Source organism: Leptonychotes weddellii, chromosome 14 (assembly GCF_054177405.1).
Source record: "Leptonychotes weddellii isolate Sample4059 chromosome 14, ASM5417740v2, whole genome shotgun sequence".
In the NCBI taxonomy this organism is placed as follows: domain Eukaryota; kingdom Metazoa; phylum Chordata; class Mammalia; order Carnivora; family Phocidae; genus Leptonychotes; species Leptonychotes weddellii.
In genome coordinates this window covers 64618822-64634106 of record NC_138382.1, presented here as the reverse complement: position 1 = coordinate 64634106, position 15285 = coordinate 64618822, and the positions used below count along the sequence as shown (strand labels likewise).

The following is a 15285-nucleotide window of genomic DNA, read 5'->3' as shown; positions in this document are numbered from 1 at the left end:
TTTTTCTCTTATTTTTCCTTATCTCACTTTACAAAGCCACTATTATGTATTTGCTCTCATTTCTTCCTTCTCTTTTGAAATAGATACACATGTAAAATTTCCACCAAACATTAGATTATTCTGTAATAGCACAGCCTGTTTTTTAATTTAATATCTTTTCCTATAATTTCATAATCTTCCACAATATTGTTTTTAATAGCTACAAAATATTCCATTGCATCACTGAACTATAATTGATATTGCTGTTTCTATATCGTTGAACATTTAGTTGTTTCTAAACTCTTCTTGATTTAAATAGTACCATAATGTTTGTTCACATAGCTCAATCTTTGTGTACATCTGTGTTTTTATTTTATTTTTTTCAAAGCTCTAATAGTGATTCTACCACTTTGATTCTACAGAGGAGAAAACTAAGGCACAGAGATGGGAATTCGGTTGCCTCAAGCTATCCAGCAAATCCTTAACAGAGTTAAGACTAGATTTGAAAATGTTATTCTTTTTAGTCAGGCCTATTTCTAGTAAACTTCAGCTGCTTCCTAAAACCCAGTGGCTCAGTCGACTTTTGGAAATCATGGAAATCAAGGCACTTGCCCTTGCTCTTCCACTGTCCCTTCCTGTCCCATGGCCTTCATCACTCATCAGTCATAGAACTCTTTCCCCCTCAGTTGGACCAGGTTTCTGTCCATCTCAACATAACACTTCATGAATCTAGTACCACTGCATTAAGAGTGACCATGCGATAAGAAACCTATCTTACATCCTTGGAAGGAGAATGCAATCCCAAGAAGGAACAGCCTTGCTCAAGTAATGAAGAGGAAGTTAATGGCAGGAACAAGACCAGAAAATTTACTCTGGACAGAAAGCATTATTCCCCTGTTACCTTTCCATGCATTTTTAGTACACAGTAATTTACCTCATTTGAGCCTTGTTATAATTTCATAAAGGTAGGTATTAGTATGCCCGCTTTCCAGTTGAGAAAATTCCAGCATAAATTTAAACAGGGGCATTAGGGCTAGATACTAATCTGTGTCATGTTCATATGCTGTGCTTGTTTTGTCCACTAATCCTCCTGATAATGATATCCAGACATTTCATGGGTTTGGGCAGCAGCAAGAATGTCTGCTCACCAAGGCCTGAGCTGGAGAGCTCATCTTTCTTTGTCTCCCTCCAGGAGAGTTCCTGAGTTTTGCTGATGACTTACTCTCTGGCCTGGGCACATCTTGTGTGGCAGCTGGTCGAAGCCATGGAGAGGTCCCTGAAGTCAGTATCTACTCCGTCATCTTCAAGTGTCTGGAGCCCGACGGTCTCTACAAGTAAGATGTGCTGGGTGCGTGGGGAGTGTGAAACAGGTCGATTTTAAGTCTGGGAGGCAAGGAATGAGTAATCCGTCCAGGCCAACCAAATGTTTTATAGGCCAGCCCATATGTGCACCTTGAGATGCTGAGGTTTAGAAGTATCCATTGGAGAAGTGTCGCCACAGCAAGCCACAGAATCCTACAGGGTTAGCACTGAAGGGCCCAGGGAGACCAGGGAACACAAAACCATTTCTTCTAGTAATGAAGAATCTGCAGCCAAGAGAGGAAACATGGCAAGTTAGCAAGGAGGGCTGGGGCAGGAGTGCCTGCCTGGAGTTCTTTTCTCAATTCCATGATATCTCCTCTGAAAAAGATTACATTAGCATATTTGAAATATATATATACATATATATATGTGTGTGTGTATATATACATACACATATATATGTATATATATATACACACACATGTATGTATATATATACTTGTATTCATATGTATTTGTTAGTTTTACTAGATTCAGCTGCTCCCCTTAGAAATAGTGCCACCATCACTCCTTCACAGAGTACACTGGAGTCACTGCATTCACACTTCTAGAGATGCAAAAGGAAGTCATTCTAAGGCTCAGCTGTTAATCTCAGAGGGAAAGGGGGCTCCTCTTTCTTTTGTTCCATTCAGTGAGTATTGTCACACTGAGATACATCCATCATAAACTATTACATAGAATTCTAGAGATAAGCTGTCTTCATGTATCCTAATTATGAAACTATAGGCCACTTCCCTTAGCAACCAATTTCACCAGTTATTGAAATCATTTGTTTTTCTTCTATTTACTCACCGACCCATTTACCTAATCATGAATCCCTCCCTCCTTCCATCCTTTTCTCTCCCCTTTCCTCTCTTTCTCCATCCATCCATCCGTCTGTTCATCCACTCATATACTCCATCACTCATTCACTTATTCATCACTTCTTTCATTCATTCACGTTTTTACTTATTCATAACTCATTTATTTATTCATCAGACATTTTCTGAGGACTTCCTATGACTTGATACTAAGCTAAGAAATGCAGGTATGAATGTGACGAAGACAAAGGTTTAATTCTCAAATGACTTATAACTTAATGATGGTATGAAAGGCCACAGATTGTGGAATCAGATCTGGCTTTGACATTTTTAGTTATGTCACCTTAGATAAGTTGCTTTACCTCTATAAGCCTCAGTAAGAAGGTAATAATAAAACCTAGGCTGTAGAGTTGCATGAGATTTAAGTAAGAAACACCCTAGCACAGTAACTAAGTATGTGCTCAGTAAGTATTATCCCTCCACCATCCGAATCTCCTTCACCTCCAAACCACATCCCATCCCTACTTCCTCTGGAAGATACCACTTTTCTAAATACCATGGCACACTTTTGAATACCCAACATATTCAGGCTCTTTGGTAACACCCAACAGATTCATGCACCAAACTCAAGAATATCACTGTAAGCTAGAAATTGGACCTCTGACCCTCGCTCTGCCACTGATTATCTCATAGATGTGGGGGCCCAAGTTTCAGTTTGTCAGAATGGCAAAATCAATTGGGGACAGTGAGAGCTCTGGGAATGGAATCTCCAAAATACCATAGGCTATCAGATCTCTTCTGGTGGGACATGTCGGCAAACTTCCTAGAGGAAGTAGCATTTGCCTCAGGCCTCAAGTGGTGACTTGGGATCTAGATCTTGAGAGCATGACTCCATAGCTTCTTAATCAGTAAGTGCTGACACTAACCTCTTGGGCTCTAGGATCACCCATCTATATAATACACAAGTGTGTGACTGGATTAAGAGCTATAAGGTCTTTTCCAACTCTCAAAACTACGATTATATGAAGAAAGTAGCATTTTTGAAAGATTTCAAGATGGCTGACTTCTGGTTCCTCTGTCCCCCATTATGGGTATAGACTCGAGACAGACAGACAGATCTGGGTTCCAGTGTCTCCCTGCACTTATCAGCTGTGTGACACCGAGTGTGCTTCTCAACCTTCTGAGCTTCCATCTCCTCCTCTGTGAAAATGGGGATAATGACAGTGTCTGACTCACTGGGACCTGAAGAAGATTTGATGAGATAGTGCACAAAAGCTCTCCACTTGGTGATGAGCTCCCAGTAAGAGTGTGAGAAGTGTTAGCTGTTACCACTGTTGTTCTTGTTGTCCTTGTTGTGCTAAAAATAATTTTAACTCCGTTCCCCTCCTTTTGCCGACTTACTGGGATAGCATCTAGTAGAGAGGGACAGAGCCCCAGCAGGTGGTTCCTATCGACTGAGACACAAGCAGTAATCCTGTCTCTGGGTGACGTTATGGAGTCTTGGCATTAGCCAGTCTGAAATCCTACAGGCCCATTATGTAGAGAGCAATGAAATGTTTTATGGAACCCCAAAAGCAGTTAACACTGAGAGCTGACAAATCAGTTGACATCCTTTAGAAGTGATGATCGTTTTCCCTCACCTCTTCTTTTCCTTTCTTCTTGATATCCCCTACCCCCTTCCCACCTCTTGACATAGGACCATCCTTTCTTCTTCTGTCCTGGAAATGTGTTTGTCATGAGCTGTCATCCCTAACTCTGAACACGTCTTTATTTTATTTTTGAAATTGATTTTATTAATGGCTGTGGAATCTGGGCTGTTCTGACAAGGAGCCCAGGGTGTGGTTTGGACCCCATCTCTCATCCTGCTGGTGGCTTTCCTTCCGTGAAGTCTGACCACTCAGTCTTGAGTTTTAAAATAGTTATACTGTCAGTTCTTGGGGTTTCAAATTTTTTGCTTGCTCGTCCCTTACCAAAATTAGTTTTCTAATTCGGGTCGAAAAGGCTGTGTGTGGCAGTAGGAGGAGGACAGACTGAGCTGAGTGCAAATCCTGATTCTTCCTTGTCCTCAGAACCTGCCCTGGGGAAAGCCAGTTCTCACTGCTCTATACCACAGTGTCTTCCTCTGGAAACAGGGAGCTGGTAATTGTTTTGATCTTGTAGGGTTAAAGGGAAGAGCATTAAGTGAGAAACTCCACAGGCAGGGTTTACCAGAATGCCTTGCACATAGTTACTGTTTTTTTTCTCCTTGACTCCATCACTGGTTATCTGTATCTTTCACAAGTATAATCCTGGAAGAGCCGTTCCCTATGGGGCAGGTTGGGGTGCTGCTAGCCCTGGAAAAAAGGACCATCCAGGATCCTTTGGGAATGAAATAGGATGAAAAGAGAACATGGGTCCAGACCCCTGAGTTTTAATTAAGCACAGGGCACCAGATCCCCCATGGACCAACTGCCAGAGCTATAATAGGATTCAGGTAGCACAGGCGTGGAGGATCAGCCTCTCAGGCAGGTAGTCTGAGTTCACATCTCACTACTGCCACTTCTGTCTCTGGGACCTTGGGCTAAACATTCATGCCGTCTCCTTGTTCTGCAGTTTCAACACTTTCAAAGTGAAGGTGTGTTAGGTCCACCCCAGTTTGAGGTTCAGAAAATGCGTACATTTGCCACAAGATTTCTTCTCATTCTCTCTCTCCTTCTCCTCCTGGGCTTCTGCCCTTCCTACTTTTCTACGTCTCTCACTTTGCTTTTACCCCACTGTGCCTCCCTGCATCTCTGTTCATCTCTCATGCCTTTCATTCCCTCTCTGTGTAAGTATATTCTGCATAGCTCACTCTCTTTGTCTATCTGCCATTCTCCCAGTCATTCCTTCTTTGCCTTTCTATTTGTTATTCTCTTAACTTCTGTTTGTCTGTATATAACTCAGTTTCTCTGTCCTATTTCTTAGTTGAGTTTGGATTCCTCTCTGTCTGTCTCTCTGTTTCTCTCTCTGAATGCCCACTCCCTCTCTCCTCTCCACCTGGGAAGGCAAATTGCTTTTGCAGCCCCTCCATCCATGTAATTTTACACAGCACACAGGGTTGAGACCAATTGGAGGAGTGAAAGTCAAGGCTGATTTTCTGTCCTAAGCTCACCCTGGTGTAGCAAAACAGAAACATCAGCATTTGGGCCCTGTTTAAATTGAATTTCCTTGTTTGTTCCATTTGTTTTGCTTTTGAATGAAAACAAACAAAGAGCAGCAGAGGAGAGGGTCCCAGAAGGTCTGACAGTGTGGCCAGCTCCTGCACCCTTAGGTTGTTGGAACTGGTGAGTGACCCCCGAACAGGAATCTCCACTCAGGGTGGACGGGTCAGGCCGGGCTAGGCATTCATGGTCCCTGCCCTTGGCTGGCTAAAGACCTAGACACTGTTCTTGTCGCCATTCCTCAATTTCCTATTACCCAAGGTAATTAGCCTCTGTCTTGTCTTGGCTGCCTTGCCTTTCTCTAATCATGGATGACTGCCAAAGAGTCCTGAGCAAACATGCAGCAGCAGCCAGGCCCAATTCCTGGGTGGGGAGGGGGGCTCATTCCCACACATTTGAAGGCTTGCCCCAGGCCCGTCCTTCACCTCCATGGCCTCCGCTCTGTGAAAAGAATGCCAAGGGAGCCTGGGTACTGCAACCATGTGCCAATATCCACGGTGGGACCAGAGGCTCAGGGGAGGGATTCCTTCTCAGCAGGGATGGGTGGAGTTGGAGGAGAGGAGTAAAAAGAAAACCAGAGCCCTGGAGAAGAGCAGGCATTGTGAAAAAAAGAGCCTAAGGTCAGGAGTCAGATAGCAGTTCCCACACTTACTCCCAGTGAGACCTGGGGCCGGTTCTTTCCCCTCCCCTGGCCTTGATGTTGTCATCTGTGAAATGGAAACATTAAACTCTGTGCTCTGAGACATGCACACTGAGGTGGGGATGCAGACTACACCAGAGTCCTGATTCTCAGTGCTTCCAGCACTTCCTGGATCATAGCAGTAGTGGGGTTAGTAATAGTCGATTGAGCATTCACCATGTGCCAGGAACCACACTAGGGATGTTACATGTACCATCTCATTTAATCCTCGCCATAACCCTATGGATCTGATATCATCCTCATCGTCATCACCTCCTGTTTCATCGTTGGGAAAACTGGGGCTTAAAGGGGTAAACATTTTGCCCCAAATCACATGACAAGAAGAAATAGAGCAGAGATTCATACCCAGGCTGACTCTAACACCCACCCTCCCCTCCCCTCGCCCCATGTGCTCTCCCTGTCCTTGTCCACCACACGTGTGGAGTTGTCAGAGCATGAGGGCAGGAGAGGCTTCGAACTGCAAGCAACCATTTGCAACGGAAGGACCGCTGGGGGCCAGGCAGACCCAGACTGCAGCCTGCAGATCCCCAGGGAGAGTACTTCATGCTCATCCTTCTCATCTGGGAAATGGAGCTGATTAATCTGATCCATAAAATGAGATGATTAGTTATACCTCCTCACATCGTCACAAAGATTAAAATGAGTAGTAGATGAGGAGGTGCTTTGAATTTTTCATAAGGTCATGTGCTCATGAAGGGTTTTCTCGATCACCCCATTTTTCAAAGATCAACAGTGGGGAGGGCTATAGACATTTTGAGTCCACATGCCCCTATCCACTCACCACCTCACGTACTTATTTTTTTTGTAAGTTTTTTTTTTTATTATTAACATAGAATGTATTACTTGTTTCAGGGGTACAGGTCTGTGATTCATCAGTCTTACACAATTCACAGTGCTCACCATAGCACATACCCTCCCCAGTGTCCATCATCCAGCCACCCCATCCCTCCCACCCCCCTCCACGTACATATTTTTAAATTAGGCCTTTGAAGTCAGACAGAGGGATGTTTTTACCTCGGCTCTTGCACCTATCCACAGTGTGGCCTTGGGCAAATTTCTTAACCTCTCTGAGTTTTGGGTTTTCATCTGCGAAATGGAATCACAAGAGGACCTTTTCCATAGGGCATTGTGAGGATTCAATGAACTGAAACACGTAAAGAGCACGAGATGGTGTGTAGCTCATTGTCAGTACTTAATAAATGGCAGGATGAGAAACACCACTGTCATTTCCATCAGTGACAGCAATCTTCACCTAAGCAGTCGGGCCTGGGGTTGCCACGTTGACACTGTTGTGTCCACAGCATTCCAGTGGGAGAGCACATTTAACCTTTACCTCTCACACTGGCCCTTTACTAATCGTCCCCAGACATTTGCTAGAATGTAGCAGTTTCTTCCTTCCTCAAGGTCTTTGCTTCTACCTCTTCCCTTTCCCCAGGGTGGACCTCTCCTGGCTTTTCCCCTGTTGGTTCCCATGATGGTTCCCCTTCTCCTTCATGTTTGTAATTACATGTCATGCCGTCTCCTTACAAAGGCCTTCCTTGACCACATTATCTGCAGTAGATCCTGCCTGCCACACATAGACACACAAAGCCGGGTACTTACTAAAGCTAGAATGATTTAGTATCTGTTTGCTTGTTTGTTGTCTGTCTATTCTCACTGGACTGTCAGCTGCATAGAGTAGGATCTGGGTCTGCCTTTTTATCCTGTATCCCTGGTGCCTAGAACAGTGACTGATGCCAGTAAAGAATCCAATAAATAGTTGTTGAATGATTTGAATACATTTCCAAGTCAGTGCCGAAATCTGGAGACACTGACTTTTCCCCTTCACTCATTCACAACTTCTAACTGTGGTTTCTTACCAGATATTCAGGGGACATCGACGTAGTACTATACTACCTAGGTCGTTCTAGTACCCTATCTCTGTGTCTCTGTATCTACCTTGAGATTTGTCTGTCTGCCTACCTACCTACATACCTACCATAAACCTTAGCTAATTTAATCCTCTGAACAACTCTCTAAGGCAATTACTATTATTCTTAGCCAAGAGATTAGGCTCCTAAGGCACAGAGAGTTCAGATAACTTGACCAAAGCCTCAAAGCCAATAAGAGGAGAAGCCAAGCTTTGAATTCAGCTCATTTATTTCCAGAGCCTGAACTCAAAATTTCCACACTAGATCATGAGAAGTACTAGCTGGGGACCAGGGGGTAGAATCTGTTCCGAGGGATCTTTTGTGCAAAGACCCATGGATGCCCAGATGAGTTGGAAACAATATGGAAAACAGATTTTCAGTCCTGACACCAAAAGCTGTGTGACTACTACCACCAAAGACCAAACTTCCTCCTGCCTCTGCAGTCCTGGCCCGGCCATACCCACAGGTGAGCTCCGAGCCTGTACAAGGACCTCTGCTTCTCTTAGCCATGAGCTCCCCATGCCATTTTTGAGCCCGCAGGACCCCCAGCTCTCATCTGTTGAGTCGTTTCCCAGTGTCTCCAGACTGCCACATGTTTCTGCAAAAAAGTCCAGGCTCCCAGCCCAAGGATGCTATTCCAAGAGCCCAGAGAGATTGGAGCCTTTGGATGGAGGGAGCATTGCTGGGCCCCCATTGCCCCCAGGACCCCACCCCTACTTGGGCACAGCCCGGGCAGCACATTGCAGAAGCAGTCAAGGCCACCGCCATGGATACTATAATTATATATTAGATGAAATCCCAAAGTTTCCCTTTATTTACATTCCTACCCTACCCTCTTCATTTCCTCTCTTTATGCCAAGAATCAGCACAGACTTTACTGGAAACAGCATGAAAGTCATCAGGAGCCGTCTAAGGCTGGCTTCCAAAAGTGCTTGCCCAGATGATGGGAGGCAAGAGACCTGAGAGTCATCTTGCTTCCAAAAGTGCTTGCCCAGATGATGGGAGTCAAGAGACCTGAGGGTCTCTAAGCTGCTGTGAGGCCAGGGGCAAGGATTTGTCCCCTTTGGAGGCCTCTGGGTCTCCATTCGTAGAAGAGGGATTGAATGAGCTAACCCAAAGGACCATTTCATGAATTTGCAGGCTGTGCATCTCAAGAGATAATGGAGGCAAGGAGATGCACTCAAGCCCTGGTGACTGGAGAGTTTGAGTCTGAATGGAAGAGTCCATTCAGCTTTAAGGCCCCATACTTCCGTCTTTCAGTTTCAGTAACCCTGTCTGATTAATGGGCCTCCTGAGCCACGTCCCCAGTGTGACCAGGCCTAATTTCTGAGGGGACTTTCAGCATTTAGGGGAAAGAGGATAGGCACGGAAGAAGCCTGCCATGTTGACCAGGGCCCTGGGCCACAGCCTCTGGACCAATGTGAGCTGAGGCTGAGGCCCAAGGTTGATCCAGGACACACCAGGGCAAAGAGCCAGGACAGGCCTGACAATTTTTGTCCTGCTCTTTACTGGCTTTTTCTTCCCAGTGTGATACTTTCTCAGTTCTTTTTTCTTCTCTTCAGTCCTCCTTCCCTCCCTCCTACCACTTCCCTTCTCCCTCTCCTCTACTTTTTCTGCCTTCTTCCCCTCCTTCCCCCCTCCTTCCTTCCATCTCCCTCCCTTATTCCCTCCCTGCATCCCCTTCTATTTTTCCAACATCTCTTCCTTCCTTTCCCCTTTGTCCATTTCTTTATTGTTTTACTCTTTTTCCCCTCTCACTTTCTTCTCTCTCAGTATTGGTCATGGATGGTGCCTCTCTTGGTGTCACCCTGACTTCCCATCCATTTTTTTTTTTTTGGTCTGTGTGTCCTTCTCTTCTACTTGCCATCTCTGCATGTGCATGTCTTGTCACTTTCTCCCTTACTTACCACTTCTCGGTCTTTGTCTCAGTCCCAAGATCTCTGTTCTTTCATCCTTCTGTGCATTCCCCACCCACCCCACCCCCTTCCCACCCCAGCCTAAATACAAGGGTCTGAGCCCATAATATGGTCTGGAGCCAACAGCCAAGGTGTAGCCAAGGGTCCCAGAGCCAAGCAGGGGCCAGGGGCTTCTGATGCCCCCAAACCTGAATGGAATGTGAATGCTCCGTGGCTGTGGTGCCCTGTCCTGTTGGTTGGGAGGTGGGGTGGGGGGTAGTGACAGAGGCAGCCTAGCGACTCAAGACTCAACTCCCTCTAGCATCAGGTCATGCTGACCTCTCCAAAGTGCACAGTTGGGGCCCCAGAGAGGGGAAGAGCTGTCCTCAAGCCAGAAGCATGTACAGCCATGCATCTCAAGCCAAGAGAGACTCAGTAGAGGAAAAATAAAGCTGTTTTTCAGCTGACAGACAGTGAGGCTCCTAAAACCTGCTGGGGACTCTCAGGCAGGCTGTTTCTTTCCTCAAACTGCGTCAAGATTTCATTCAGGAATGGGACACTGGCCAGAGTTCTGGAGGGATAGGGCACAGACTGCTTGCATGAAGTCATAGAGGGTGGATGGGTGGGAGCTGAGGCCATGCTGGAAAGCTAGGCCTTGAATGCCGGGCAGAGAAGCTGGACTTTATTCTGCAGGCAGTGGGGAGTGAAGAAAAGCTTGAGGAGGGGCAGGTTATATTTAAACTTATGTTTTGTGATGACTACTCTGACCCTCTACCATGGTGTGTAGAATAGGCTGGGCTGACTTGAGAGTCCGGGGGGAGGTGGCATTTGATATAGGGAAAGGGAAAGAAGGGCGCCTGGGTGGCTCAGTAGGTTAAGTGTCTGCCTTTGGCTCAGGTCATGATCCCAGGGTCCTGGATCGATCCCCGTGTCAGGCTCCCAGCTCGGCCTGGAATCTGCTTGTCTCTCTCCCTCTGCCCTGCTCATGCTCTCTCTCTCTCTCTCTCAAATAAATAAATAAAATCTTTAAAAAAAAAGAAAGGGAAAGAGTGGGGTCCTCACACATTTGGGGAACCAATGAGTGGTACCCTGAGTAGGGCATGTGTTGGGCCATAGTGGAGCACTTTGGGCTCAGCTCAGTTCTGGAAACATCTAAGAACAACTTTTTCTATTCTTAGTAACTGACTGCAGTGCAGAATGCTCAGGAAAAGGACATATTTGTTGGGCATCTACAAAGTGTCTCACACTAAGCTGGGTACTTGGGATGCAGAAGTCACCAGGCCAAACAAGGCCTCTGTCCTTATAGAGCTCACAGTTATGGTGGGGAAGCAGAAGAGACGACACCGTTCCATGATGCTTCACTTCGTATTCTGATGGGAAAGTCCAGGGGCTGTGAGAGCACTGAGGAAGGGCCACTAATCCAGCCAGGTCTACTGCAGGCCTGCTCTACAGATCTACTGCAAAGTCTGCCTGAGGAAGTAAGAGGAGGGGTTGCACTGGGTTGAATAATGCACCACCTCTGCTCCCACCTCCACCCAAAAAAATATCCATGTCTACCCAAAACCTCAGAATATGCCCTTGTTTAGAAATAAAGCCTTTATAAATGTAACAAGTTAAGGACCAAGATGAGCTCATACTGGATTAGGTTGGTTCCTAAATCCAGTGTAGTTACTGGTATTTACCATGTGAAGACAGAGGCAGAGATTAGAGTTTTGCTAGGTCCCTATCAGAAGACATTCCAGTGCTGGCCCTCACTGGGATGGTAATCTCAGGGGGTCAGTGAGAGTCTCATACTCAGGGCATCAGGAGGCTAAGGGAGATGGGGTAAACTCTCAGCTAGGCTTTGTAAGGAGGCACTTTTAAGTGACGTCAGTGAGTCAACATGGCCAGATGGTTATTTATGATAGGGAGTGGAGACTGTGGTAAACTAGAAATGGAGCAGAGAACACTTAGCTCTAGATGATTATTACTATGTGAGAGTATAGACCCAGTGTTGAAAAATATTCTAAGCCGTAAATCTAAGAGTTTAAGTGAAATCTCTTAATCAGTACTTGCTGGCAACCAATTTAAAATTGGTCACACAGACCAATTTTATAAGTCACAATTCACCTGCAGTTTGTTAATTCAGAATGTCTAATCTAGGTCGACTCTCTCAGTGTATAGCTGTGGAAGCTGAGGCCCTGAGAGACTCATAGACTTCACAGTCAAAGCAGAGCCAGGAATAATATATAGTGGTCCTGTCAGCTCATGCAGGGTTCTTTCCAAGAAGCCTTGACCTCCACCTTCTACCTTAGGGTCACCTTGTTAGAGGGGAAGCAGAGACAGCTCAGCATGATAAGAGGTTCCTGGGATGGGATTGCAACCTGCCACTCTAGGTTCTTTGTTCAGCTTTGCTGCCCATCCGCCCATCTACGAGGGACCTTAGACAAAAAGCTTCCTTTTCTTGAACTTTAGTTTCTTCCTTGTTACAATGAAGGAATTGGATGGAGAAATCCCCTCCTCCTCTGATTTCAAGAACTGTAGGAACTGAAGATAGGATTGGACCCAGGCTAGAAGCCAGGTCTCCTAAATTTTCCCTGCTCCCGTTATCAGGTTTGGGGGCATCAGAAGCCCCTGGCCCCGCATGCAGTGGGTCCATCACTGCATGCAAAAGGGCTGCCTGCCCCCCTGAATCCCACCTCCACCTGTAAAGGAGGCTGTTGCTGTGAGCAGTCTTGAGGGTCATCACTGGAAAGGTGTTAGCAGACTGCAGGGGATCACCATGAATGATGTGTGGAAACTCAGAGGCAAGACACAATACAGATTTCTGGCATTTTTTTTCTGCTCTGTTCTTCTTTCCCCCAAGGACAGTCTCTCCCATTTACCAACAACCTGTTGTGCTTTCACATTTGAAATACAGCCTAATAGAACTCAAGGCTTTGGAAATCATTGACCCGAACCTTCTCTCTTTATGGGAGAAACTGAAGCTCAGGGAGGTCATAGGCCTGTCCTCCATCTCTTAGAGAATCAGTGTTAGAGCTGGGCTAGACAAGGGCTCTTAAGTCCCCTACAGACTACCTGCTGCTTTATTGTCCTCCATCCAAGCATACTTGGATCCAAGCATCCATGTGCCCCTTATCATATTGGGTGTACGAGCGGCAGAGAGCCTGGGGTTTGGAGTCAGTTTGCCCTAGGGTCAGTTCAAATGTCAGGTAGTTTCTGGCTATATAAGATACTTATTTTCCCTGGCTCAGTGTCTGCGCCTGTAAGGTGAGGGTACTGCTATTTACTACATTAGTTTTGCTGTGAGGCAAGTGTGAAGTGGTTAACACATGTCCAGCTCCCAGGCGTAGGTATTCAGTACACAGTAGGTGCTCAATATCAAGTACATACCAAGTGCATACAAGACATTTCTTTAGTAGATCTTCCTCAAAGATGACCATAAAGGGGACTCATGATCAGCTAATTGTCCTGCCCACTGTGAAGTTGCTCACATTTCTCTGTTGTCTCTGAGCATCTTTCAGGAGTCCTTTGGACATAAGATGTGACAAATTTGGGATTATTTTCACCAAATATCTGACATAACAAGAGGTGCCTTCCCTTTTTCTTTTTTTCTTCTACTGTTCCTTGAACCCATCTCAAATACAATTCTCATGATGAGAGGGAGCCAAGATTGTCAGTGATCCAAGAGTAGGCATGTTTTAGAACCCATGCTTTAGGATTCTGTGAGCCCCTAACATAAGACCTGGCATTTAGTAGGTTATCAATTCAGCAAACACCAAAGGGCAGAAATAGGTATTGCAGGTTGAATGGATGGAGTTGGTACTTCATGTAAGCATCTATGATTTAGTCAAGACCAGAGCAATGACATGGCCCCAGCCTTCCAGTCACTGTCGTGATCGACCACTTACCAAGTTCTGACTCCCTGCCACACTAACTCTTTGATTCTTCACAATATGGTACTCTCTGAGGTAGGTACTATAGTATCCTTGTTTTATATATAAGAAAACTAAAACAGAAAGGCTTGTTCAAGGCCACCTAACTGGTAAATGGCAGAACCGTGAGTCTAACACAAGATGCCTGGCTCCAGAGTCCATACTTGTATGTTCCTATGCATTCCTCTTATAGGCAGTGATGTGGCTGAAATTTGAAATCTTATAGCTCAGATTGAGAGAACTTTGTCCAGTGTTGGGAACAAACTTGTAAGCAGCTAATTATTCCGAGGTGGAGGGTGATTTGCCCATAATAAAAGCATGGAAATTCTGAGGAGGTTGTGATCTCTCACAGCCAGTGTACCTTGGGGGAAGTGCATTTGAGCTGGGTCTGGAAGAGTGGATAGCGTTGACCATTTAGAATTCGGAAAGTCAATGCATCCTAGGCACAGGGAACAGCTGAAATAAAGACAAGAAGGTGGGAAATTAAAGGGACACATAAAGGAACAGCAGAAGGTTCAGGATAGTTGAGATATATACTGTATGAGGTTGGAGAGGCAGAACTTGCAAGGCCTGGTAATGCAGACTAAGGAACCGATGATTCGTTCTGAGCAGCAGTGAGAAGGCCACAGTCGGACCCTAGAATGATCTCTGTGGAGTGTGGGTTAGATTAGGGACACTTAGGAGCTGTTGTAATCATCCTGGTGTAAGAGATAAGGAATCTGGAGTTAGAAGAGTGGCAGGAAGGGATGAGAGGAGGAAGTGGGTGAAGAGAGTCCTAGGATGTGGGCTTGTTGTGCTCACAGGTTTTTTTGGAAGTCCATAAGCCAGCCTCATTGAGAGGATACAGCACAGAATTCAAAATTTTAAAATCTGCATTTAAATTTCATCATTGGGTAACCTTTGAAAAAATATGTCTAACTTTTGAGACCAAGCCTTTTTCTGCATCCCGAAAGTGGGAATAAAAAAATTCGACCTCAAAATGTATATGTCAAATGAAAAAAAATATTCTATATGTCAATTCCTGGCACCTGATAGACCTTTTATTTATATTAATTTCCTCCCATCCTTTCAATTTGTTTCAGCCTTACTGCAGTAAGCATTCACATTCATTCTCCCTCTCCACAACACCACCTCCCCCCGCCCCAACAACTGCCCAACTTCCCTCTCTGGGTCCCTCTTTCCCCAGGATGCCAGAAATGAAATAACATTCTTTGCATGTTTGTTCTAAAGCTCCTGGCAGCCTTCCCACAGACCCCTGGCTGGGTCAGGACTCATTTGCATTAACATGTGTGAGGCCAGCATGAAGGGGAGGGAGAGGCCCTGTTTTCAAGGAGTTTCATCAGGCACTCCTGCCAGAAAAAGGAGAAGTTACTATTTCTTTCTGGGAAACATTCACAGATTGAAACAAGCAAGGAAGGCCAGGGGGCTGTCTGACTTGTGGGGAGGTTGGAGGTTGGGTAAGCTGCCTGCCTGACTCCCACAACTGTATCCAGCCCTCTCATCCTTATCACAGGCCTGCCCCCAGAACTTTCTCCTTCAAGTGTGT

At 45.5% G+C, this 15285-nt stretch overlaps 1 protein-coding gene across 4 annotated transcripts in view; it reads left to right on the top strand.

The window, feature by feature from the left end:
- Positions 1–15285, top strand: part of ASTN2 (astrotactin 2) — an 837042-nt gene that overhangs the window by 800093 nt on the left and 21664 nt on the right. For all 4 annotated transcript variants that reach the window (XM_081803478.1, XM_081803479.1, XM_081803480.1 and 1 more), the window contains one exon: positions 1172–1313. In XM_081803478.1, coding sequence (XP_081659604.1) covers positions 1172–1313 — 142 coding nt within the window. The remainder of the gene's footprint in view (positions 1–1171; positions 1314–15285) is intronic.